This window comes from Silurus aristotelis (assembly GCF_946808225.1).
Source record: "Silurus aristotelis genome assembly, chromosome: 12".
Classification (NCBI taxonomy): Eukaryota; Metazoa; Chordata; class Actinopteri; order Siluriformes; family Siluridae; genus Silurus; species Silurus aristotelis.
In genome coordinates, this window is record NC_139585.1 from 19382979 (window position 1) to 19410365 (window position 27387).

The following is a 27387-nucleotide window of genomic DNA, read 5'->3' on the forward strand; positions in this document are numbered from 1 at the left end:
TTCATCATCCCCATCATCATCCGCGTCCACACACACACACACAGTCGCACACAGTGAGCAGTTCCGCCTTCTCCCCGCCGACTTTTCCGCATGTCACATTTCGAGCACACGCTTCCCTACAATACTGCGCAGCAGCACCATGAAGCAGGACGCGTGATTTGAGCAGGTAAGGGGACGAAGCGCAGGAAAGTCACGGACCCATGACGAGCGCGGATCGCTTTTCCTCTTGGCCGCCGTAGGAAAGTTTCAGTTGGGATGGCGACGCGATACAGTCGGTCTAGAGTTTCCAGGGCATGTGTAGCTCCCGGTGTGAGGTGACAGCTTCTCTGAGAGGAGAGCACATCAACTAGTCAGGGGTTTTCCTTCTGCCTCACACCCTAAGCAAAGTGAAAGCGGGAGAGCGGATGTTTATTCGGCTGTAGCGCCGCTTTTTATCATGGACAGAGTGACGCAAAGAGAAAATGAAATGAGCACACGGGCATGCCGAGGTCGCTTCTATCACACACACTGACAGCTCTGCTGAGTCCTGCCATGTGATGTACTATGGTATGGTGGGGAGATGTTGAGGTGTGTGGTGTTGCGGTGGATCTATCTGCTCCTGAAACAGTATCTCTGACTGAGAAAATGAAACTTTTCCGCCTTTCCGCCTGCAAACTTTCAGCCTGGTCCTCAGAGAGACTGAAACTTTCAGGCGACATGCTAAAGATGACAGGCCGAGATACAGACTGCTTCAGACTCTTAACACCTCTCTCTCTCTCTCTCTCTCTCTCTCTCTCTCTCTCTCTCTCTCTCTCTCTCTCTCTCTCTCTCTCTCTCTATCCATCTATCTATTTAACTATCTATCTTCAGTTTCAGTTTGTTTCAGTCTTCCTGGAAGTTCAGAGGAACGATAGGCACTTGTTTGTTCACGTCCCTGCTTTTTCTCAAAACAGGCTGGTGGATGTGCAAAAATGGATGTACGCTTTGTAAAGTGTCATAGCTAAGTAAAAAAACAACAACAACCCAGAAACAAGTCTTCTGAATAGTATATGAAGGTAGAACGCGGCTCATGAGGGCACCTGTGGTGTTCACTGTTCCTGTGCACTCTGTAGCACGCTAGTGTGCGCTGTTGCGGATCTTCCCGCGGAACGCCCTGCGCGCTGACACCGAGCCGTATCGCTTTCGCTTTGGCCCAGGGGGCGGGGATTAGCGACACACGCACCTGCGCGCATGGCAGTTACAGAGCCCCGGGATGACGCTTGGTGTGGAAGTGACATTAATGCCAGTGATTATAGTTGCGAGCAATGAAAATACGTGAAGTCGCAATAGTATTAACAATTAGAGCAAATCGTATATTACTGTTAAAAAGCAGCTTGTTTTGCTTCTAACTGATGTGTTTAATATAAGCCTTATAGGATGTTACAGATGTCTGGGAAGCCATATTGCTTTTTTTTGGTGCCACTGACAATAATTATAAAAATAACATTGATGATATCAACATTATCTACAACATCATCAACAACAACTATAATAATGGAAATAATTATAAAAATAACAATGATAACATCAACATCATTAACAACAATGATACTACTACTACTACTACTATTATTATTAATAATAATAATAATAATAATAATAATAATAATATCAATAATAATAATAATAAAATACTTTACATTCACATTTACAGTATTTGTTGGACGCACTTATCCAGAGTGACTTACTTGAGTATTAAGGGCCTTGTTTACGGCCCACCCACCAACACACTCTTTATATACTCTATTTGGCTTATCTAATATAAGCCCTGTTCAACTTGGTTTATTTTATCAGGGGGATATCTGTTATAGTTGTTTTTACACGTCTCCTTATTCATAAAAAAAAAAAAAAAAGATCCTGACAGTTGTTAAGTGACCCCCACAGGAACCATAGATATATAATAAATATTTGGTTCAGTACTAACTAAGTCTTTTTTGCCCACCCTACACTTTATCAGGCCTATCTAACATACGCCCTTTTTGGTTTGGTTTAGTTTTTTTTATCAGTAAAATATCTCCAATAGGTATTTTTATACTTCTACTCAGTGATAAAACTAACATCCGGTCAGATCATAGATGTTTGCATTACTTGGGCATTTCTGCAAACATCTAACATTAAATGCAGATACATGAATAACTGTTAATGGCTAGCTGTTTTAAAACAAATAAACTCAACTACAGTATTAATACATTAGCATCATTGAGGAAACTACTAGTGATACAATTAATATAGAAATGTTAAAGTGAAAGATGTGCATCTGTCAAACTACTTTTTTCAACACAAGGTGACACATAAAAAATCATGGATATGTGTATCCGGATGGGCCTTAAAATGATCAGACAATAACAGGATGAAGGAAAAATTTGTCACATGGCCATTCTGGATAGAGAGATAATCATAGAAAAGCACATGTAAAATAGAAAATTGTGAATTTAATACCCCTTTTGGATAGACCTGCACATGCACTTTGTAGCTATACAATTACTGACTGTAGTTCATTTATTTTTCAGAATGTTTACAATTTGTTAACCCTTGTATAAAAAGGGACTGCCATAAGACCACTGCTGATCAGATATTATTTATGTAGTGGTGGTGGTGGTGGTGGTGGTGGTGGTGCATTTTTAGCCAAGCAGAGACACTGACATTGTAGTGTGTTCCACTGAGTGTATCAGTCTCAGCACTGTTCCTGTGATTGAACCACCTGTGCCCCTGATAGCGTGAGCAAAAATGCAACAACTAAAAATACCTATCCATCACCACTGATTAAAAGTATGTGTAGCATAGCCAATTTAATGATTGTGTCACAGTGGTGGAAATCACAACCAGCCATTTTTTATTGTATTATTCTTATGTCAGCTGGAATCAATTCAAACAATTTAAACAATGTCAGCTGGAATCTAATGTTTGAATACAATTCAGTTCTATGGGTAGAAATTCAAAAACAAAACTATAATAAATAGGCAAAATATTGATGCATGTATTTCAAATTATATCTCTATTTTTTTAATTTGTAAAATAATTTTTTTTCTGATGGCTTCCTGACTAAAATATTCATTCATTCATTCATCTTCTCCCACTTATCCGTAATTCGGGTCGCGGGGGCAGCAGTCTAAGCAGATTCCCCAGACACTTCTCCATGGCCAGGGATCGGGCTGTCAAGGCCCCCGCCTTCGACTGCTGCCCATTCCTTTTCAGCACCGGTCCCTTACGGACCCTCCTGCAGGTGGTGAGCCCACGGGAATGACTAAAATATTTAAAACTCAATTTAGAGGATAATCAATTCATAATTTACGGAGAAATGATCCGAGCATTAGTCTCGAACCATTAACCTACACGGTGGATTGATAAGGTAGATGTGTCTAATAATGCAGTGCTTAAAATCCTCAGCTGCCAAAGCACAGGCAGCGGCTTTATATCTACAAACTTTAATAGTAGATGTGCCTGACAAAATGGTTAATGAAGTGTAGCTACAAATAATAAATAACTGACCTCTATTGGGTTTTTATACCTGTACTAGCTCATCTTTAACAGGGTTTGAACCTCATGGTATTTTTTACTAGCATGAGCATGTTTTCAGCTGTAATAATGTTTCTTTTCATGTATATTACAGATGTCAAAGGAGCATGATGACAGAAAGGCAGCATACATGATACCATGATGTCACCAACAGCTGAACATGTCAGGACGTAAGGGCAAGGCTCTCTGCGGCAGAGCCGTGCTTTGAGCTTTTCCCTTAGCTCCATAGATCTTCCAAACCGCACACATAATTTCCAGTATCCCTCCACCTGCCTGCCAGCAAGAGGAGAAAATGGCCACTCAGAGGAAGCACTTAGTCAAGGAGTTCAACCACTTCATCACCTGTTATGTGTGTAAAGGCTACCTGATCAAGCCCACCACCGTGACAGAGTGCCTGCATACCTGTGAGTGCTTTGCCTTAACGAACATGTTTCAAAAAGCCACAGTCAGGGATTTTCTGTCACCCTGAGACTAATGCTGTGTTCCATTACTGTTAGCACTCTTTCATCAATTTCCCACATTATCCCTTGGGGGATCCCATTTGACATGTAGGCCATATTTATACTTAATAAACTCAAATAAAGATTTCTGTATGATCCCATGGAGGCCTGAGGGGGATTTATTTGACATAACTTAAGGAGTGGAACCTAGCTAGGTATAGTTCTACTCCTGAAGATAGAAAGCTTGGAAAAACCTGAACACTTTAGCAAGCACACGATAATACTGTATTTCTTGCTAACAGGCTAGCTTGTTTATAGAAAAGAAAACCCTAAAAACAGTTAATTGAATTAAATATTTGAAGTGTCAAGCATTTAATGCTCATAAATATTTTTAGCTAAGCTAACCTGCTAGCAAGGAATACAGTACTACATTGTGCTTGCTGAAGTGTTCAGGTTTTCCCAAATGCCTTCCTGTGTGCAGCTAGTAGCCACCAATGTGACCATAATCATATGTTGTTTTGAGTTAGGAAGTGAAGTAATTAAAGCATGCAGAGCTGAGGAAATCCTATAGAAAACACTGGAATGTTACTATTAAGTATAACATGATAACATCTCTCCTGCCTCCTGTGGATATCTTCGATAATGAAGCATTAAGGATGGAATTTTAGGGGAACTCCAGAATTAATGGCACCCTTTATGAACACTATCGCAATTATTCTATAAGATAAATAAAACATATAGTAAGTTTGGTAACAGAAAAGTATGGCCTGTAGTTGGAAGGTCACAAATTCCAATCAGCCATCTGTGGCTGTTCTCTCTGGGTCAGCTAAGTGGCATACTCTCACTCTATTGTCATTCACAGTAAAACTTGCCAACTGTGGAGATCCGTAAGCTTGTGTATGGTGAAAAGGGCAGATAGCGTGTGATAGTGTGTCGCTCTACCTGTGATGCAGAATGAACTGCAGGTTAAAAGATGTGAATGTCTAGTTTTTGGGTGTCTCAATGGGGAAGCATGTGCTGGCCTTCACCCTCCCTGGTTGGTAGGTGTTTGTTGGATAGGGGAGAATATGGGACCAAACTGGACAGAAAATGACCGGAATGAAAATTATATAGTATTCATAGCAAATGCACATGTATTTTCTTCAGACAACCCGAAAGTAATCATACAGTCAGGATAGACCATGCATAACATCTTATTATTAATCTTAAGGTCTTCTACTGCAATATTGGCAAACCATGTCATCATGGAGCTTGCTTCTTGCATAGTGGTCATGCTAAAACAGAATTGTTCCTTTAAAGTGAAAAATTGCAGTTAAAGAAAAAAACCCGAAGACATCCTATTTAACCGTGTGCATTCAGCAGTTTACAGTATAAAAGGTCCACATATTGTATGTTTGGTGGGGCTTAGGTGTACACAATCCTTTGGCCATGTAGTGTACAATAATTGCAGTTAAGTTAATAAAGGATATACTGTAATTATAATTACAAGTTACCAGAGATAGTGAGGGGAATCAAGGTCTGAAAGTGAATAATTGTACATTATTTTATGTTTCTTTTTTTCTTTCAAGTTGAAGGGTACCAATAATCTTGGAATTAGTAGTATTATGCTGTAAGTGATACATGTATTATGCCTTTGAGGACAATCCTTCTGACACAGAGCGGCATGTCTTATGTAATCTAAATCAAGGGGATTTTGTGTATCATTGATTCTAAAGATTGCGAGGTTTTTGTGTTTGTGCTTCTTTTTTCCAGCACGCAGTCAGCGTGTTTATTTTACACCTCGCACATTTTTTGATGGAATAGTGAAAGGTGAAAGTGCCCTTGTAGATGCACACATCTGCAGTCCTCAGGGTGAACGCAGATATCTGGAGCCCCAGTCACCATGACAACAAATGTCTTTCCACCTTCAATGAGCGTTTTGTGTTCCAATTATTTGTTTGTAGGAGTCGGTTTCTTATCTTTCTGCAAACTGTAATCCAAAGGGGGAAAGACAAACAGCAAGGCTTCTATTTCAATACAAAGCCTGGTTGTGGAGTCTTGCTTTTGATAGGATGATTTAGCTCTCTCTCTCTCTCTCTCTCTCTCTCTCTCTCTCTCTCTCTCTCTCTCTCTCTCTCTCTCTCTCTCTCTCTCTCTTTCTCTCTCGCTCTCTCGCTCTCTCTCTCTCGCTTATCCTGTGGCAGTGAGAAGTGCATTAGAATGAATCAGCACCTACGTTTTTTTCGTACACTGCTTATTATTGCCTAACCTATAACTCTAATCAGGTGTGACTCTGATTGATATTTCTGAATAAATATGTAAAAGCAAAACAACAAATAGTGCACATAAAGTATTGGTTTTTCTCTATTTATGTGTAAAGCCTTGTAGTAGTACACACTATAATATTTTCTTAAAGGCCAAAGAAGTTCTATATTTTTCCTCTTGTTTCAGACCATTTTGTATAATCATTGTCCTAATTGTGCCTAATGGGGGTTTCATGTCATTGCTTTTGTATGAATTAGAGCTAAATGTGTGTTTGGATATTGTATATGAAACGCAGTCCAGCTTGGTATTAATGGCATTCCAATTCAATGCACATCAAATTAAAAACTTTTCATTGCTGTATGACACAGTCGTAAATGATGTAAATGACGTAAATGTGTGTGTGTGTGTGTGTGTGTGTGTGTGTGTGTGTGTGTGTGTGTGTGTGTGTGTGTGTGTGTGTGAGAGAGAGAGAGAGAGAGAGAGAGAGAGAGAGAGAGAGAGAGAGAGAGAGAGAGAGAGAGCGAGAGAGAGAGAGAGAGAGAGAGAGGTGGGAGAGAGGCTTGGTGAATATGATGCAGCTCAGGCCTTTATCTTAGTCTCTTGCCACTGGCTCAGTTTTACTTACACACCACACAGATATGCAGATTTCATGCACATGCTGAATTTCCTAGAAACTGTAAATCTTAAAGGGGTAATATAAGAGATTATACCAATGGCACAGATGGCACAAATGTTCTCTTGGCAGACATTCAGACAATTAGTCAATGAAATCAGCTCGCCTAAAGAAAGTGGTAAGGTTTCCCACAGAAGCCGTTCAGTTTTTTTTCTTGTTCTGGCACATAAATGAATTAATGCATGTTTAAAACTAATTTCAAATGGTTATGCATCATGAATGTTTATTCATAAGCAAATAGCAGCTTTGTGGAATTGTTTGAGTGAATGCTAATTCTCTACTTCTGTCCTTGCTAGTTTGTAAAAGTTGCATCGTTCAGCATTTTGAAGACAGCAACGAATGTCCAAAATGTGGCATCCAAGTCCACGAAACTAACCCACTGGAAATGTTAAGGTAAACCTGTTTTATTATACAGATAATAACCATGTAAATGGTTAACATATTATACAGCTGGCTCCACCTCCTCTTTGTAAATCTTGAGTCTTTTCTGAAATGATGTAGGCCACTGTAGAAGGAAAGCCCCAACAGTAATTCAAAGAGTTCAGAGAGTTGTTCCAAAATAAAGTGACTGAAAGTTTAGACGTCAAACCACCATGAGAAATGGACATTTTCAAACAAATGCTTTAAAATAACGATTTTTGCTACCAACAAACCATTTATAAAAGTAGATCAAGTAAAATGAGGACTTAGGGGATATGCATGTACGATATCAATATAGATTTTTGTACTTTAAAAATGCCCCAATACCAATATCTCATACTGATAAGCCTATTGTACATTGTCTTGCTTATGAACAAATAAGAAGAAATTATGAAAGAAAAGCAGACTGCAAGCCGTACCTGGCAAACATACAAGTCAAGTCAAGTCAAGTTTATTTCTATAGCGCTTCTCACAACAGACATTGTCTCAATGCAGCTTTACAGAATTTAACAGTCAAGGTGACGACTGTGGCAAAGAAAAACTCCCTTAGATGTTATGAGGAAGAAACCTTGAGAGGAACCAGACTGAAAAGGGGAACCCATTCTCATTTGGGTGACATCAAGACTGTGATTATAAATCTTAAAACAATACAGAACACTGGAGAACAACTGAAATAGAACTAAAGCATCTTCTAACAATTCAACAAAACAATGAAGAACAAGTGTAGTAGCATATATGTCCATGGAAATGTATTTTTTTGTTCTAAGGCTATTTTGTGAAAAACCTAATCTAAAATATAGTATTTATGCATCATTGGTATGCTGTAACTAAAAAGAATACAAAAAAACTGAAAGCAATGCCACAGCAAATAACCTCTTTTATGTTTTTTTTTTGGAGCTCAGAGAACTTCTTATGCATTTGTATTTATTCATGTAGTCAAGTTGTAAAAGTACATTTTTTTATAGAACCACTTTGGAAATGACTCGACTCAGAATTCTGTGTTAGGAGCGTCCATCTTGCTGGAATGGAGCAGAGTATGGTCGAAGACTGATGCCATACTTCTGCTGGGCATTTCTCATAGACTGCTCCACATGTATCAAAGCTGATGCTGAGTTGTCTAGCTGTAGCGGCTTGCCGTTAGGCAAGACCATAGTGTATATGTGTGTGTGTGTGTGTGTGTGTGTGTGTGTGTGTGTGTGTGTGTGTGTGTGTGTGTGTGTGTGGGCTAGCCAATAAATTTTGGTATTAGCAGAGATGCATTCCAGCCAACAGCTGCACTGCTCAGGATAGCCAGTGTTTCAGCTGTGAGGTTTCACCATCCCCCGTCCCACCCCCCATTTTGGGCATAGTAACCACAATATACTGCTCCTGTTAGTGTGTATGTGCTGGACCTCAGCTATATCAACACAGATGTTATTTTATGACAGTAGTTTTATGGCATTATGTCATTTCTGTTCTCTTTTTGTCCAACCTCTCATGTTTTTTAAAGGTTGGACAACACATTAGAGGAAATCATATTCAAGCTTGTGCCTGGACTTCGGGAAAGTAAGTGAGCTCAAGTACATTCTCATTTTTAAGGAATACTCCAGCATTATCTACTGAATTATTAGAGACAGTGATTATCTCTAATAAATGACTGTAAAAACATTTCCCTATGCTGAGAAGACAAGAAATTATTGCTGAGAATTCAAGAAATCGGTTAAACAGAGTTGTTGAATCCAATCAATAGCTGAGTTGGGAAATGATGATATTACAAATAAATGTAAATAATATTCACAATATGTTGGAGTTTTCTTAACACAACTATAAATCCAAATTTACGTGTTTTGTAAAAGTTTTGTGTATCCATGTGCAGTCAGACAAAAACTGTCATTGGATTCCCTAAAGTAGAGTACACTATTTAAAAGGACAATTATTGTTCAGAGCAGGAGTCTCCAACTTTGCACACTTTGGCCAGTTTGGTTTTAAAAATATTTTTAACAGCCTGCTTGTGTGCATGTGGAGAGTGGGGTGGTAAGGTGTGTGTTGAGAGGGTAAATGTAGGCTTTTTATATATATTTGCATTTATATTTACATTTATGGCATTTGGCAGACGCCCTTGTCCAGAGCGACTTACAACTGAGCAGGGGAGGTTTAAGGGCCTTGCTCAAGGGCCCAGCAGTGGCAGCATATTTAAACATATGACCTTCCAAAGTCTAATGCCTTAACCACTGATCTACCACCTCCCATATATATATATATATATATATATATATATATATATATATACTGTATATATTCATTCATTCATTCATTTTCTCCCGCTTATCCGTAATTCGGGTCGCGGGGGCAGCAGTCTAAGTAGGCCCCCGCCTTCGACTGCTGCCCAATCCTCACAGCACCGTCCCTTACGGTCCCTCCTGCAGGTGGTGAGCCCACTGGAAGGCGGCCCAACGTCACGGACCTTGATATTTCCCTCGTAAGGGACCCCTGGAGCATAGAGGGTTAAGGGCCTTGCTCAAGGGCCCAAGAATGGCAGCATGGCGATACCGGGGCTCGAACCCCCGACCTTCCGATCGGCAACCCAGCGCCTTAACCGCTGGAGCCACCACTCTCCCAATATACTGTATATATATATATATATATATATATATATTTATATATATATATATATATATATATATATATATATATATATATATATATATATATATATATATATATATATATATATATATATATATATACCATTTTACATACAGTATATCACAAAAGTGAGTACACCCCTCATATATTAGCAACCATTTTATTATATCAAGGGAAAATACTATAGAAAAGAAACATACAGCCATTACTGTCTAAATAACTGGCAACAAAAGAGAGTAAAAGTGAACATGTGAAAACTGTGTCCAAAGTGTCAATATTTTGTGTGAGCACCATTGTTATCCAGCACTGCCTTAATCCTCCTGGGCATGGAATTCACCAATGCTGCACAGGTTGTTGCTGGGATCCTCTTCCACTTTTCCATAATGACATTACAAAGCTGCTGGATGTTACACACACATGATGCTTCTCCTCTTTCCGGTTGAAGATGCCCCAAAGGTGCAAAATAGGGTTCAGGTATGGAGACACACTCATACAGCCCCAGACCACCACCATGCTTGACTGTAGGCAAGACACAATTTTCTTGGTACTATTTACCAGGGCATTAACACACATGCTGAACAAACAGGTTTATCTTAGTCTTATCAGACCCCAGGACATGGTTCCAGTAATTTATGCTCTTGGACAGGTTGTCTTCAGTAAACTGTTTGCTGGCTTTCTTGTGAGCCAGCTTCAGAAGATGCTTCCTCCTGGGATGACGGCCATGCAAACCAACTTTTTGCAGTGTGTGGCATATGCTCTGAACACTGACAAGTGGATCTTCCGCTTCTCCAACCTCTAAAGCAATGCTGCAGCACTCATGCGTCTGTTTTTTGAAGCTATTTTCTGCCCCTGGCGCACAGCACAATCACTCAGCTTATCTGATCGTCCCTTGTGATGGCTGTTCTGACTGAAATCCATTATGGAAAACCTCTGTATGACACTGGCCACTGTACGGTAACGAGTTCTTTGCCATGAGTTGCCATGTTGAACAACCAGTGGTCATTATGAGAGAACTGTACTCAAAGAACCAAATTTTAACTGCCCTAATACAAGATACACAAATTTCTATTGTCCTGTCAAGCAGACAAAAACATGAACATGATGAATAGGACATGTGGCTTTTCATGGTTAAGCGACGTTTAGCTGTTATCAGTGTACTGACTTTTGTTGCCAGTTATTTTGACAATAATGGTATAATAGTGTGTTTAATTAGTTTCAGAGGACAGTAAATCTATACTGCTATATGAGCTGCTCATTGAATACTCTAAAATATGTACAAGTTCCATTTCTATAGTATTGCCCCCTAGAAGATATGCTAAAATGGTTGCTGAAAAATTAGGGGTGTACTCATTTATGTGAGATACTGTACAAATCCTATATTTCTGGCTCTTAAATTGCAAAACACACAATCAATTATACAGAGATTTTCCGCCGAATGTTCTTGCGACCTGATAGCATCTCTTCCACAGCTTTTCAACAGTACTGGTCTTGACCTGGTGGTTGGGGACTTCTGATTTGAAGTTTATTATTGTTTTTGTTTGTTTCTCAGAATCAGGGAACATGTTCAGATTCTTCATCACACATATACTACAGATGCAGTAATTAGACATTAGGTTGAAAAGCTGGAGTATTCCAGGAAGGTGTGAACTACTGAAAACATAAATACAGTCATGCACTGTTTTTGCTTTTAAATTATTGACTTTCTTTCTCTCTCTTTCTCTTTTACTTAGGGGAACAACAGCAAGAGATTGATTTCTGGAGGAAAAATAAGTCAAAAGAAAACGATGATGGTAAGTACACTTGAAGTGTCTAAAGAACAAGTTAGTGATATATGTTACTGTGACCTCTGCAAACTGGTGATTTTTCTCTTTTCATAATACAGCATGCAGAAAAATGTTTTATTCCTCTTATACTACAGGCAATTGCCAATTATTACATTCTTTTATTTAATAATGAATGGCTTGTTATAATTTGTGTCCATATATTTTCCATTCCTTAACAAAATACTGTCTTGTCATCCTTTACGAGCAATAAACAGTTGTTCTGTTGCCAGCCTCTGTTTTTCATTAATACAAAAATTTCGAATTATTTCAGTTTTATTTGTAGAGCTTGTTTAACAGTGGACTTTGTCTTTACAGAAATAAATAGATTACAAATAGAAATTCTAATGTCAGAAATTTGACCCTTTAAGTTTTAGCCTTAATAAACAAGCCAGTTGTGATGGCACAGAAATACCGTGATATTTAACGAAGAAACCTTGAGAGGAACCCGACTCAAAATGGGAACCCATCCTCATCTGGATGACACCAAATGTCCATTTATTATAGTTCCATCCAGAGGTTATCAACTGATCACTGACGGAGCCTTGAGTATAATGCTGTTCATGGCAGTAAGCCGTTGTAGGAAACTGTTTTTTATTAAATACAGTCGACATCCATCCTCATGGTTCTGGAGTTAAACCCTCTATAGCGTCATTGGGCACATCTCATGTATCTTCAGCCTGTTCATGTGTAGTTCATGTGGAGCAGCGAGAACTCCAACCAAAAATAGGCCATCTGGATGAATCACGCAGGTCTGGAAAGAAGAAAATGGACAGGATCACTGGTACCTCAGGAGCATGTGTAGCTCAAGACAGAGAGAGGGGCAGTTAATTATTAGGTATGGTTATTTTTCATGTAATGGTTAAGGACCCTGTACAGTGGGAACAGAGTGCAAGCAGGGTGTCAGGAATCCCCCTGCCACGCCCCCTTCGGCGGCTGTCAAACCTCGGGTTTCTCCCCCTGAAGAAGGCTCGGCTTCTCTCCCGATCCCCGAGGAGAGCTCGGGTCCGTCCCAGGACTTCCGGGAAAGTTCCGCTCCGCTCCAGCGTCCCAAGGAGCACTCAACTCACCCCGAGACTGCAAAAGAGAAGTCGTCCCGTTGCCCCCGGGCTCCACCAAAGGCGATGGCTCGCCCCACAGTCTCCCGGAAGGCGATGCCACCTCTCAGAGCTCCGCTTTACCCAAGGGATCTTCAGAGCTCTCAACTCGGCTCCTAGACTGAGAAAGGGACGTCGAGCCGCTGCCCCCGGCTTCATCCGGCTCCTCCCACGGCGACGTCTCGCTCCCGAGCTCCTCCCATGGCGACGTCTTGCTCCCGAGCTCCTCCCACGGCGACGTCTCGCTCCCGAGCTCCTCCCATGGCGACGTCTCACTCCCGAGCTCCTCCCACATTGATGTCCTGCTCGTGAGCTCCTCCCTCAGTGACTGCTCGCCTCAGGACCCCTCTCACGGTGATATCCTGCCTCCAAGCTCCCTGGGTGATGACAGGTCGCTCCTGAGCTTCCTGGAGGGAGACGTCGCACCGATGAACCCTGCTAGGGACGTCACGCATTTCCAGGTCTCCAGGGTGGTGGCCTCTCAGCTCCAGACTGGTACTCGGCCTTTAGACTCCATGAGGGGTGCTGCTGGGTCCCGATCCTTCACCGGAAGCGTCGCTCCGCCTCCGGCCTCCGCCGACGTCGTCGCTCCGCACCTGGTCTCCACTGAGGGTAGTCCTCCGCTGAGGACTCCGCTTGGCCTCGGGTCATCGACAGGACCGCCTCTCAGTTCCAGGCCTCCGTTAAAGGCGTCTCTCCGCGTCCTGCCTCCGCTGAGCGCGTCGCGCCACCTCAAATCCTTGCTGGCGGCGTCAGTCCACTCCTGGTCTCCATTGCGGCCATCTCTCTGCCTCCGGTCGGCGCCGAGGACCTTGCCCCGCTCCTGGTCTCCAAGTTGGGCTGTGCTCCGTTCCGGGACCCCGCTGGGGTCGTTGTACCGTCCAGTTCTCCCGCTACGTACGTTCCGTTTCGGACTCCTCGCACACTCCACAGCGGCGCTTCTCTTCCGAAGCGCCCCTCGGATTATATTCACGGACTATCCCGAGTGCTGTGAGTGCTTTTGTGTTGGCTCTGCCTGTTGTTGAATAAAGTTTCTGTTTGCTGTTACTCCGGCTTCCACCTCCGTGCCTAGCCTAACACAGGGATTCAGTAGGGGTAGCTATGACAACATAACTGAAAGGGAGTGCAGGAAGGTACCACAAACATGAGAACATGAGAGAAGCATGAGGGAAACATGAGGGAAACATGAGGGGAAGTGGTAGCTCAGTAGTTATGAACCTTCCTTTCATGAGTTCATTTCCCAACACTAAGCGGTCTCTTAGACCCCTGAGGAAGGCCCTCAACTGCTTAATTGTATAAATGAGAAAAGTCACTCTAGACGAAAGCATCTGCCAAATGCCATAAATGTAAGTGTAAATGTAAACATGAGGGAGCTCTGGGATGTAAGGCAGCCAGCCAAACAAAAAAATTTATAATGCGTGTCATGTTTGAGGAAAGCCGTTCAATCAAAGTCTTTATTGAACACTTTCCTGAGGTGCAAAACTAAATAAACATTCCCTGCATGCTTAACAGCTTCAACCAATCAATCATTAGATAGACGATATTTTATATATTGTATATGTTAATAATAACACCTCTTTAAATGTTCATAATTAGGTCCCTGTCTTTAGCTGTTACTATAGAAACAATAATGCATTAGATTTTATATAAACCCATGATTACAGCCAGCACTGTTGTCAGAGCCATTGTTATGGAATATGAATCACTTTCTAACCAAGCATATTAAAGAATTCCTGGCATAAATTAGCCCTTAACCTTTCCTCATGGTTAATATAGAGTACAGTGGTGGTCAGTATTAATTAATGACTGATATAATGCCTCCCTCTATGAAATTTTAGTAAGAGCTTTTAGAGTGAAACTTATGGCCGTTTATAGCATCAAATTATGTGCACTATACAGTAAGTCAAAGGATAAGGCTGTGACTAAGAACCAGCTGAGACTGACTGCAGTGTAGACGCCTATGGGAGTGTTAAATTTCGATTTTTAAGGTGACAGCAGGCAGCTGGTCTTTGACAGTCTTCTCCTAGGAACTCTGATTATATCTGTCTTCATCTCACTGCACTTGGGTGTGTTAAGGAAGCAATCAGTCACTTACAAATAACTAAGCGATAGCTTATGTGCTCTAGTGACTCATTGAGAGAATTCTGACATAAAATATGTGTGAAATCTGTAAAAAAATTCTGAGATTGTCCCCAGGAAGATTAGGAGACATCTTTTGTTCGAAATGACCAGGCTATAGCTATAATATCATAGCCATGTTGTTCCAGCTTGCTGTCAGGTTTCAGTCAGCAGACAATAAAAAAAGCCTTGAGGAAGATATACCTCAAGGCTCAATCACATTTTGTACATCGAAAAACGGTGGGTATGAAAAATTCAAATACAGCCTGTGGAGGAACACAGCTTGGCCCTTTATTGAACATTAGAAAAGCCGCTTTGTTCTCCTGCCATCCGTTTGCTTACTGAATTACCCAATCATGCATCAGCCACACAGAATTTCCTAAAGGCTTCACTCCAAACAACAGCTCATAAAGAGTGTGCAGCTGTAAGCAATTCTTAATGATTGTGTAATTACTTTCCTTTTCATATCACTCCCCCTCCCCAAGTGTGTCTTCTTGTATATCGCTGTTCTAATTCGAAAGGAAGATGCGGCTTCGTTTAGCTGAACGATTGTGAGGGTTTTTGATTTGCTTGAGCTTGGGTGTATTCATTCATGAGAGGTGAAAACAATAAACCTTCCGATTATTCCATGTATTTGTCTATGTATTCCCCTGGAGTTCTGTCACTAAAATGTACATGCATGTCTATACTGCTGCAAATGCATACATAGTCATAATGGACTTCTCACAATCTTATTTCAGATGATGGCCCACAGTGTAAGAGGATGAAAATGGATGAGGACATTGACGATAGAGGGGATGGAGACTACCACAGGAATGACCCACAGATAGCCATCTGTCTGGACTGTCTGCGAAACAACAGCCAGATAGGAGAGAATATAGTTAAGGTTAGCTGTCTTGGCCTTTATCTGTGCTTCACGTTGATGTTTCTCTTTCTCATATTATGTTCTCCTTCAGTGATCATACTCTCTCTGCCATAGCCTCTATCAGAAAACTGCAATGTAATAATCACATATTTAGAAATTCTTTATTTAGCATATCTTTTAATAAGGAATTATCAGTGAAGTGAAAGGCCAGGCTGAGTTCCAGCTTTCACTAAGGCCCAGTATAATAAAAATGTCATGTAACAAAGCAAGAATGGATGCAGATTTCTTTAACAGAGTGCAGTGGTACAAAATAATCTAAAGGTTTTAAGACAAAAACATTACCTGAACTGTAGAATGAGAAAAACAACACCAACCAACAGGGAAGAATGCAAACATGAGTTTGACGTATGAAGCTATTGTATATAAAAGTGCTAATCAGCTCTAAGTTGGAATCAAGTGACATGCTGTTAAGGCTTATGGGAAATATAGTGTAGTGTCTGTTGTGGTAAAATCTTGAAAAAAGCAGTTTAAAAGCTTCTTTTTGTTTAACTTTGAAGCTAATACGTCAACAGATTCTCTATGTCAGAGGTGCCTCCCTACCCCTTGCATCTCCCAAGACTTTTGTATTCCTGTCTTTGTTTTCTGTGTCATGTAATGAAGCAGGAAGCATGTGCAAGTGCGGATTACTTTAATTAAAGTAGAAGATCAAGAAACAAACACTAAAATAAAGCATGAAACATAATCATACGTCTGAGCATAAGCTAAACCAGCAACAACCAAGGAAGACAAACGTTAGGCAAGGAGTTCTGTGAAAGGTGAGACTTTTATACAAATGCTAATCAAGTATGGCAAGGAAAAGGTGCAAGTGATGAGTAGCAAGTGACAGTAATGTAATAATGCAGTGGCTAATGGGAAACATAGTCCAATGCAACATTCCTGACACTATCCAATAAAGTTATTACTACATATATATTCAATAGAGATTCTGCTGAAGTGTTATTTTATTAATTTCTTTATTACCACTATCATTTCACCACATTGTAGAATAATAAGTAAAACTAACAGTTCTTATTAATCACAGAAGTATAACATGTCAGTAACTCAATGTAATACAAAACACTCTTATCATTGAGGCTTATTATAAGTCTGAAGCAATGCACTAGAAAAGGATTCTGGCTACCTTCCCTAAACGTCTGTGGTATCTGCACATGAACAGGCACAAATTCTTCCCAATAAATAAAGTTGCTTTGCCTCTTAAAATAATTTTTTTTCCAGATTTAGAGGTTGATTTGCAAATACCTCGTGTTCGGCAAAAAAAAAATGTGTTCGTATAAACTTTTACTGCCAGACCCCAAAACTTATAATGGCCCTTAGACGTCCACTACATGCTTTCTGTTTTTTCTCCATGCAGGCAAATATGTCAGAATTATAGTCTGTGGTAATCACTTAGCCACTATAGATGCAGTAAGCTGAGATTTGTTTGCTGGAATACACCTTTAATTCACACTCTCTCTAGTTGTCCTTACGGTTAATTTCTCCTGCTCAGCTTTAATGGCTTATTTTGTCATGTATGATCTCATTATTACGCCATTAGAGACGTCTTTGAGCCGCCACTATCCAAATTTGTGTATGTTCATGTATTCTTTCATAATAAGGATGGTGATTGCAGTATAACCCTGTTTTCTTTCAGCCTTTTTGTGGAGCTCTTGATTGGGAGACAATAGGAAGGTTTTGCTGTGTCGAGAAGCTGCTAATTGTTTCTAATGGTTACTCTGTACCTTGAGTGCTACACAGCATTGCGTGATGTTGGATCAGCCGTAAAAATGTGTTGTGTATTTCATTCTCTCTTTAGGGCTTAATGAAGAAATTTATTCGCTGCTCAACTCGTGTCACTGTAGGAACCATCAAGAAGTTTTTAAGCCTAAAATTAAAGCTTCCAAGTTCTTATGAGGTAATGTGTGTGCTGTTGGTGTGTGTGTGTGTGTGTGTGTGTGTGTGTGTGTGTGTGTGTGTACATTTGTTTAAATGTGCCCCATAACCCCCCTTCAAAAGGGCCAAAAGTGCTGGACAGTTGGTTTGTCAGCTGTTGCATCATGCCCAGGTGTGTGTTGCCAGCAAGTAACTCTATTATCTGTCACTGTTAACTCGATTTTAACTCAATATGAAGCTCTCAGAGTCAGTGAAGCAAGTCAACACTTGGCTGAAAACCCCCCAAAACAAACTCATCAGAGAGACAACACAAACAATTGGTGTGGCCACATGAAATATTTTGTGCTTTTATTTTTTTTTTAAAGAAGAAATAAATATATCACTGGTGAGCACCAAAGGCTCAAAATAACATAAAAAAAAAATCCACAACAGTCGGCCAGATGAAGAATGCCCTCCAAGAAAGAATGGTTGTCTGTGTCAAAGTCAACCATAAGGAGAAACCTTCACCAGATTAAATACAAAGGCTTTACCACAAGATGTTAATCATTGGTAAGCCTCAAAAACTGGAAGGCCAGATAAAAAAAAATCTTTAAAAGCCTGTAAGTTTCTGAAACATCATTGAATGAACAATGAAACAAAGATCAAGTTGTACCAGACTAATAAGAAGTATATGGAGAAGGGCTGGAAATTCTTGTGATATGTAGTGTTATGCTGTGGGCATGTGCGGCTGCCAATGGAACTGATTGCCTTATATTTCGCTTGTATTAGATAAAACTGAAGGCAAAAAACACCCAAAGACCAAACAGGAGTTGCTTCACCAGGGAAAAACCCAGTGTCTTGTATATTAAACTTTGTCAGTGGACATGACTATATGTCTCATTGCCATGAAACAGTAGTGGTTTGTCGAATGAAAATTGATTGATTGATGATATCCAATTACATTGAAAGATCCTGTGTTAAAGCTTGGTCAAGCACTTTAATCTAATAGTATTTTCCTTTCACACTGTGTGAGAAATGCTGCCTGATGTATAAGTGATCCTTACATCATTTATTCACAATAAAAAAAAATCAGCAACAGCAAAACCATCTTAAATCAGAATTGTGCAGTGTAAATTCAGCTTGACTGAAGGCTATAATAAAGTTTGTTAAGATAACACATTGTAGAATGTACATTATCTTCATAGCTGAAGTCCAGGAATTCCTCACATTGTGTCAATGTGTCCTTCCTTTGCAGTTAGACGTCCTATGCAATGGAGAGATTATGGGAAAGGATCACACCATGGAGTTCATATACATGACGAGATGGAGACTTCGGGGAGAAAATGTAAGATCATGCCTCTTATTCTCTCCACATGTACTTAATTTGCACCCCACCTAAGATAAATAATGAATTGGCTTTCAGACTCATTATCCTCTAAGGAATCTCAAGTTTTCTTCATAATTCAATGGATGAAACGTCTCTATAATCTTTCCTAATAAACTAATGATTCTATGGATGAGCTCTTGAGAATGTGACACATGTTTCTTTGCCTAGGGTTAGTGACATCTCAGTGTGGCAGCTATCAGTAGAACTCAAAGGACAAAGTCTAGTCTCAATTAACCAGTCAGGACAAGGAAGCTTTCTTCATTTATCTATGTCAGTTCAGGAAACTCTTACTGAGCATTCAGGCATTTACGCCTAGGAGCCGCATGTGTGAGTTCTGAGGGAAGAGTAAAGGCCTGAGTTTGTTTAGATTTTTTATTTCAAAACAACTAGCTTTTGCAGAGGTCTGCCAAGGACGTCCCGGAAAAGATCTCCAGTCCAGTAAAAACCATAAAAATGTGTAAACATGGTGCATTAACTATAAAAAGAGGGTTCAGATTCCTGAATAATTTTTAAAACCTTTTTTAAATATAGAGTACAGTATATACTTAAAAATAAAGGACCACAGTGAACAGCATTGATCATGTTTTTATTGATATATTTATTTTGGCTTGGTAATTCTGGTGAAAATGTTTGAGTGATCCTATTTCTCACTTTTTTACTACCTGGAAAGAAGTAGCATGCTAGGGCAATATAACTGTCTCATTTACCCTGAAGAATTAGACAATTTGTTGTTGATTTTAGACATTGATGATGACTGTTATGCTATTTTTGCCTCTAATAAAAAATCATCTTTTCTCACTCAGTATTTTTCAATGAGGGTTAATGTCCTTTTAAGTAGAAATCTAGCTAAAAAGTAAGGAAGACAAAATTCAGAATCAGAAATCCATAAAAAATAAGGTTCTACATTTATGTTGAATCGGTTGTACTGAGTTATGGCAGAGACCTGCCTGGCTCAGCTAGTTAGTAGTTTGCAAATACGAGGTTCATACAGACATTAGCATAAAATGTAAAGCTTTGGTGCCTGATTTGTTTAAGCAGAATGTACAGGTGTACAGTTGCGAAAGCTGGAGAGACTAAAGTACTGCTGTATCACTCTCTGTAGGTGGAGATGAATCAGCAGGCTGCCGAATTGCATTGTTGGTTATGTAGAAAACTGAAAATAGAACTAGATCAACTTGTTGAAACGTTTAAGTTTAAGCTGTGCTTGAACATAAGCAGAGTTGAGCAGATGTTAGAAATAATGTATGTATTGATGTTACAAAAAACTGTGCCAACTGTGGCACAAATTCTATAAATCCCTATGAATCAGTATGAGAAGCAAGTTTTTTAAGAGCTAATGGTTAAACAATCAATCTAAAATGATACATTTGTGGACTGATACTCCTTTTTTCCTTCTGACCATGTAGTTCTTTATTTGGGCTGAATTTCAGAAGGCATTACAGAAAATAACCAATGAAACCATGAAACCAAAAACCCTTTGTTTTTGAATGAAAAGTAGTGGAAAAAAGCAGCCCATTTAAAATTTACTCCAGTAAAAGTAGATTTTTGTACTTGAGAAAAATTAAAAAAGTACTTGCATTTGACTGTAAGTAGTATGAGTGATTGCTGCAAATGATTCACCTCATTTATTAGAGCGAACAAATAAAAAATTCCAACAAATAAATCATAGTTTTAACCTACAACTAGGTCTTTAAAGGAAATCAATGCTTTGACCTGAATCATTTTGAACATCTTGTCACTGCTGCTCTAAATCTGACTCTGTGAGCATCACTTTAATGTGAGACTGTGAGAATACAATCAGAGGTCAGGTTCAAAATGTCTAGAGATTAGCACACAGAGAATTGCTGGGGTCTCTCAAACAGCTGCCCCTCTTAGATATCTCAAATATGACATCTTAATGAAGGGTGCGAAAGCTGGGTCACCCTGTGCTACTTCACCCTGCTTTCAGATCATGATCTATTTTGGTCTGGTGGAATGTGGACCCCTTTTTTTTTTTTTTTTAATGAAAGTATTAAATTCAATTCTATGCATGGCAGTATAGAAATGCATTATGGTAAAATAGATTTTAGTTTTTCCGAGTCAGACTAGTAACATACTCTAAAATTGTTGCATTTGGAATGTGCATATTGTTCTGAATAGAAGTTTACTAATGAGCTGTTAGTTAATATTGCCTGTCCTCATTCATCACATGCATTATAAATCGGTGCTAAAGTGCTGCAGATGTTTCATATAGCAAGCATTCGGGATAACAAATGACTAGTACAACAAAGGTGTTATTTTCCAAACACATGGAACTGAACGGTGTGACAGCTACCTGAAATTCTACTGGAATTCTCATTAGGCTGGAAAGGCAAGGAATTGGGTCAGTGTGGGCCTGTACTTCATTTCCCCTCTTTCCGGTAACACACAAAAAAAATTCTACTCTCTCTAAAAATAGTTTGCCTGGGCTTGAAGAAGTATATATTTTTTGTGTATACCTACTAAAAACACACTATATTTTTGTTGAAATTGAATCTAAATGTATTTTTTATCATTTGAAAATGTAACAATGATATACTGTATGTTTAACAGAATATATTTTTTAACCTTTATCATTTCAATTAGGCACAATTTACAAAGAAACGAGTACAATAGTATAATAAGAAGAAGAATATGGTGTGTGGGTGTGTGTAATAGATTCATTACATAGAGCCTCTGAATCTCACTTATGCATTTTTGTATATTCATATCCATATGAATATCATATTCAAATCCTTTATCCTCTATTTATAATGCTTTTATATATATATATATATATATATATATATATATATATATATATATATATATATAAATATATATATATATATATATATATATATATAAATATATATATATATATATACAGTGGAACCTCGAAGCTCGAGAGGGTTAGGGACTAAGACCGGTCGCGAGTTCCGAATCTTCGCGACCTTTTGATACGCCCCTTCCAACCCAGTAAAAACCCAAAGAACACTATACGAAATCGATTTAAATGAGTAAATAACACTATTTCACTCCATAACACTTAATTATTAGACTATTTTAACAATACTTTATGTAAATTAACAGCAATTACAATGCTTAATAAAAAAAAAAAGTACAGGTACAGTAAAGTATGCAGTAGAGAAGTACAGTATAATAATACATAATAAAAATAGTTTTAAAGCATTTTCTAGACAATTTAAATGAGATAAACCTTGATTAGAAATGTTAAAACTAGCGTTTTGAGCAGCTCGCGGTTGCTCACGAGCCGATCTGAATGAGAGTTGCCGGTCGGAATGAAAGTCGCGAGCATGCGAGGTCGCGAGCGCTGAGGCCGCGAGCGCCGAGGTTCCACTGTATATATACAGTGAGGAAAATAAGTATTTGAACACCCTGCTATTTTGCAAGTTCTCCCACTTAGAAATCATGGAGGGGTCTGAAATTGTCATCGTAGGTGCATGTCCACTGTGAGAGACATAATCTAAAAAAATAATCCAGAAATCACAATATATGATTTTTAAACTATTTATTTGTATGATACAGCTGCAAATAAGTATTTGAACACCTGTCTATCAGCTAGAATTCTGACCCTCGAAGACCTGTTAGTCTGCCTTTAAAATGTCCACCTCCACTACATTTATTATCCTAAATTAGATGCCCCTGTTTGAAGTTGTTAGCTGCATAAAGACACCTGTCCACCCCATACAATCAGTAAGAATCCAACTACTAACATGGCCAAGACCAAAGAGCTGTCCAAAGACACTAGAGACAAAATTGTACACCTCCACAAGGCTGGAAAGGGCTACGGGGAAATTGCCAAGCAGCTTGGTGAAAAAAGGTCCACTGTTGGAGCAATCATTAGAAAATGGAAGAAGCTAAACATGACTGTCAATCTCCCTCGGACTGGGGCTCCATGGAAGATCTCACCTCGTGGGGTCTCAATGATCCTAAGGAAGGTGAGAAATCAGCCCAGAATTACACGGGAGGAGCTGGTCAATGACCTGAAAAGAGCTGGGACCACCGTTTCCAAGGTTACTGTTGGTGATACACTAAGACATTCATGGTTTGAAATCATACATGGCACGGAAGGTTCCCCTGCTTAAACCAGCACATGTCCAGGCACGTCTTAAGTTTGCCAATGACCATTTGGATGATCCAGAGGAGTCATGGGAGAAAGTCATGTGGTCAGATGAGACCAAAATAGAACTTTTGGGTCATAGTTCCACTAAACGTGTTTGGAGGAAGAAGAATGATGAGTACCTTCCCAAGAACACCAGCCCTACTGTGAAGCATCTGGGTGGTAGCATCATGCTTTGGGGGTGTTTTTCTGCACATGGGACAGGGCGACTGTACTGTATTAAGGAGAGGATGACCGGGGCCATGTATTGCGAGATTTTGGGGAACAACCTCCTTCCCATAGTTAGAGCATTGAAGATGGGTCGAGGCTGGGTCTTCCAACATGACAATGACCCGACGCACACAGCCAGGATAACCAAGGAGTGGCTCTGTAAGAAGCATATCAAGGTTCTGGCATGGCCTAGCCAGTCTCCAGACTTAAACCCAATAGAGAATCTTTAAAGGGAGCTCAAACTCCGTATTTCTAAGCGACAGGCCAGAAACCTGACTGATCTAGAGAAGATCTGTGTGGAGGAGTGGGCCAAAGCCTCTCCTGCAGTGTGTGCAAACCTGGTGAAAAACTACAGGAAACGTTTTACCTCTGTAATTGCAAACAAAGGCTCCTGTACCAAATATTAACATTGACTTTCTTAGGTGTTCAAATACTTATTTACAGCTGTATCATACAAATAAATAGTTTAAAAATCATACATTGTGATTTCTGGATTTTTTTTTTTCAGATTATGTCTCTCACAGTGGACATGCACCTACGATGACAATTTCAGACCCCTCCATGATTTCTAAGTGGGAGAACTTGCAAAATAGCAGGGTGTTCAAATACTTATTTTCCTCACTGTATATATATAAAATGCACAATATGGACAAAAGTATTGCACTCGTATACACTTGACTCCAGCTATATGTGAAAATGTTCCTCTTAGTTGAACTAGCAGACATAAACCTGTTCTAGCATGACAATGCCCCTGTGCACAAAGTGAGCTCTATAAAGATTGATTAATGTGGTTTGGAGTGGAACATCTTGAGTGGCCTACTATAGAGCTCTGATCTCAACCATATTTAACATCTTTGGATAGAATTGGAATGCTGACTGCACACCAGGCCTCCTCCTTTAATAGTGCCCTAGTGACTGAATGAACAAAAATCTCCTCAACAACACTCCAAATCTAGTGGAAAATTTCCCCAGAAGGGTGGAGGTTATTATAACAGGAAACAGGGACTAAATTTTCGAAAAGCACATACGAATCTTATGTTCAGGTGTCCAGAAACTTTTGTCCATATAGTGTATAGAAATATATACATTAAATGTAATTATGCTCTTTTTGGTTTCGTGTACATTATGATGCATGGTTACTTGTGGGTACATGTTAAACTCTGATGAGTGATTTACAGTGACACTCATTTCTCTTACTTATTTCTTTTAGGCCTATCCAATGGTACTGGAATATCGTCCTCGAATTGACTTTGGCTAATCTAGATGAGACTCCTGCACTTTTTTAAAGCTTAGTAAAAGACAAAACAATGAATGGACCTGCTGCACAGGAGGGACTTAATCACACCATATTTTTTCATTCATTTGAGTTTCGTATTTCTTGTACTGAATGTTCTAAAACTTCCCTATTAAATTTCTCATCACAGCTGGGACTGTAAGCTGTCTGAAAACGTATTGAACCCAATCCTGGTTTGGCATGTGTGTCTCATTCCATTTGTTGGTCTACCAGAACTGTTGACATAATCAGTCATGACATTATAGACCCAAGGAAATTCACATGCTGTGAGATAATTGCTCAACAAGTGTGTTCATTTATCTTAACATCCTTTTTTCTCTTCTTTCCTTGTTTCAGTAGTTAAAAGTAGTGCCTTTTCTGAACATCATGTTGTTGCTGCTCTCAACAGCCTTTTTTCATTATTGCCAGAAGTACATAATGGCGTCTTATTAGTTCTAAGCATCCTTAGCTATTGATTAAATAAGCTACTTGTTTTTTTTTTATTTCTGGACAGCAGGGTATATAGTGGCCCCTGACATTTGTTTCAACAAACGTCTTTGTACATAGAAAGAAGCCTAACTAGGAGCAGTAAGGAAAAGCACTGAAATCTTGCACTAGATTTACTGATGAAACGCTGCTTCTGTATTAGTGAATCCAGATCCTGGGAAATCCACTTGTATAAAAAGTACACAATAAATACCTATATTATTTTAAATAAATAAATAAACAAACAAATAAATAATAATAAAAAAAGTTTTCTGTGATGAATTGATCATAACTTTTTTTAATCAAGGGAAAAAATTCAATTACACTAAAGCACTTACTTAAATACCAAAAGGGTAATGAAATTTACATTTTTCTTGATTTTTTGTTTTCCATTTATTTAAACTTTTCACAATAAAATAATCACATCAAATCGATCCCCCATTTCTACAATCTATTCATCTAATTTTATAATTATTCTCATTATTTATATTGGAAAGTTTTGATGTTTTGTACCAGTGACATACTTTTAATACACTTTTTGCAAAGTGTCCCTCACTGACTTTATTGGGCATCGGGGAGCTGTGTCATTTTGTGATGAATTGCCCCTCTATTAACAGTATGGAAATGAATTACAAGTGATGGTGATCTTGACTTTTTTTTTTTATTCTAAGGATTTTCATTATTGTCCATTTCTTCACAGATTATATTGATTTCCAACAGGATGTCTGGCCATTCTAGCACTTAGTGTCATGTGACACAACGTGCCAAATGATCGTCTTCAAAATTATATATTTAATAGGTTAACTAGTTTAGTCCACAGTTTTCTACCTGATATGACTGTACAGATGTGGCAACTGATATAATCTATATCCTTACTATTAGGCCTTTTGTAATACACCAAAGACAGACAGACAGACAGACACACACACACACACATACATACACACAATAAATTAAATAACACCTCCTTTAAATTAAAAAATGCTTAAAAAAAAAATGTAAGGGAAAATATGGCTATGATAGAAAGTACTGGAAATGTAGGCATTGTTCTAGTCAGTAATGAGAACTAGTCAGTTCCAGTCCTGTGCGTCTGGAATACAGATTAGATTAATGTTTTTTATGCTCAAGCATTCAGTCTAAACCTGTTTAGTAACTGCCACATCAATTCAGCATTTTTATCGTTTTTAGTAGTCTTTTTTTATTTTTTACTTTTAAAATCACCTTTTGGTTTTCAAACTCGAAACTGAAACAGAGAAACCATTTTCCAGTGTGTTCTGAATGGTGTGTATATCTAAAATGCCTGCAAACTAAAGAAAACAAATTTAAAAAAAAATCCAGCAGTGGGTTAAAGTGGTACCTGAATAAATTGTCAATCAAACAATCTTTTAAATGTCCTCGTGCTGCAATGAACAATGTATTTTTGTAACGAGAAGCACTTGTAAATAGTTCTTTTTTAAAAAGTGGTTGAATGTTTAGCCTACATCAAATTCTGCTTAGAATAATCTATTCTATTTTTCAATGTGCCTGATATCATTCTTATAGAGAAATGTACATTCTGTATGCAAGTTACTCTCAATGTGAAGATTTGTTAAATACACATGTGTGATTGAATGAAGAATTACCTCTGTGGTGTGATTTGGATTGGAACTGTTTGAATAATAATAAAAAATTTAATAAGACCACATTCATTATTGGTTAATTTTGTTTTTCTCATAATGGTTTAAAAAAGTTTACAATCGATTTTTTTATGGTAACTTACCTGAGCGTGTTTTTAGGTATTATGCAGTATGTTACTGTATATAAACAGTCGTTTACTGTCAACTGCTTCCCACAGATATGTATATTACACTTCAATTTATTAGAAAAATGTTTCAGTTCAGCATATTAATCAAATAAGCAAACTTATCTTAGAAACACTACTTTTTTATTTTACATGGCAAGATTGACTTCTAGTTTGACCAGTAAATGGTATATTTTTAGGGAAGACAAAAGTTGGCTGTCTTCAATTACATTTAAAGTACAATTTCTCTATAATAACTGACAGTAAAGCAACAACAGGGGCATATTGAAAGGCATGTAATTAAAAAGACAAACTCTTACCTCTACTGATTTGTGGCTGCCTGCGTTCAACTGTGAATTTATTTGC

General features: G+C 38.8%; 1 protein-coding gene across 2 annotated transcripts; it reads left to right on the forward strand.

Annotated features, from left to right (window-relative positions):
* Window positions 1-26925, forward strand: pcgf5b (polycomb group ring finger 5b). Of its 2 annotated transcripts, XR_014535964.1 has the most exons (10): window positions 1-166; window positions 3629-3938; window positions 7188-7284; window positions 8801-8856; window positions 11667-11726; window positions 15712-15857; window positions 17689-17787; window positions 19000-19089; window positions 24693-26638; window positions 26739-26925. XR_014535964.1 is itself a non-coding variant. In XM_083555768.1 (9 exons), exons 2-9 carry the CDS (start codon window positions 3827-3829, stop codon window positions 24738-24740), a joined length of 708 nt encoding a protein of 235 aa, XP_083411894.1. In that variant the 5' UTR covers window positions 1-166; window positions 3629-3826; the 3' UTR covers window positions 24741-26925. The 2 variants fall into 2 exon arrangements, 1 of the variants encoding a protein (XP_083411894.1); XM_083555768.1 differs by having other exon boundaries at window positions 24693-26925.
* The last annotated feature ends 462 nt before the right edge of the window (window positions 26926-27387 follow it).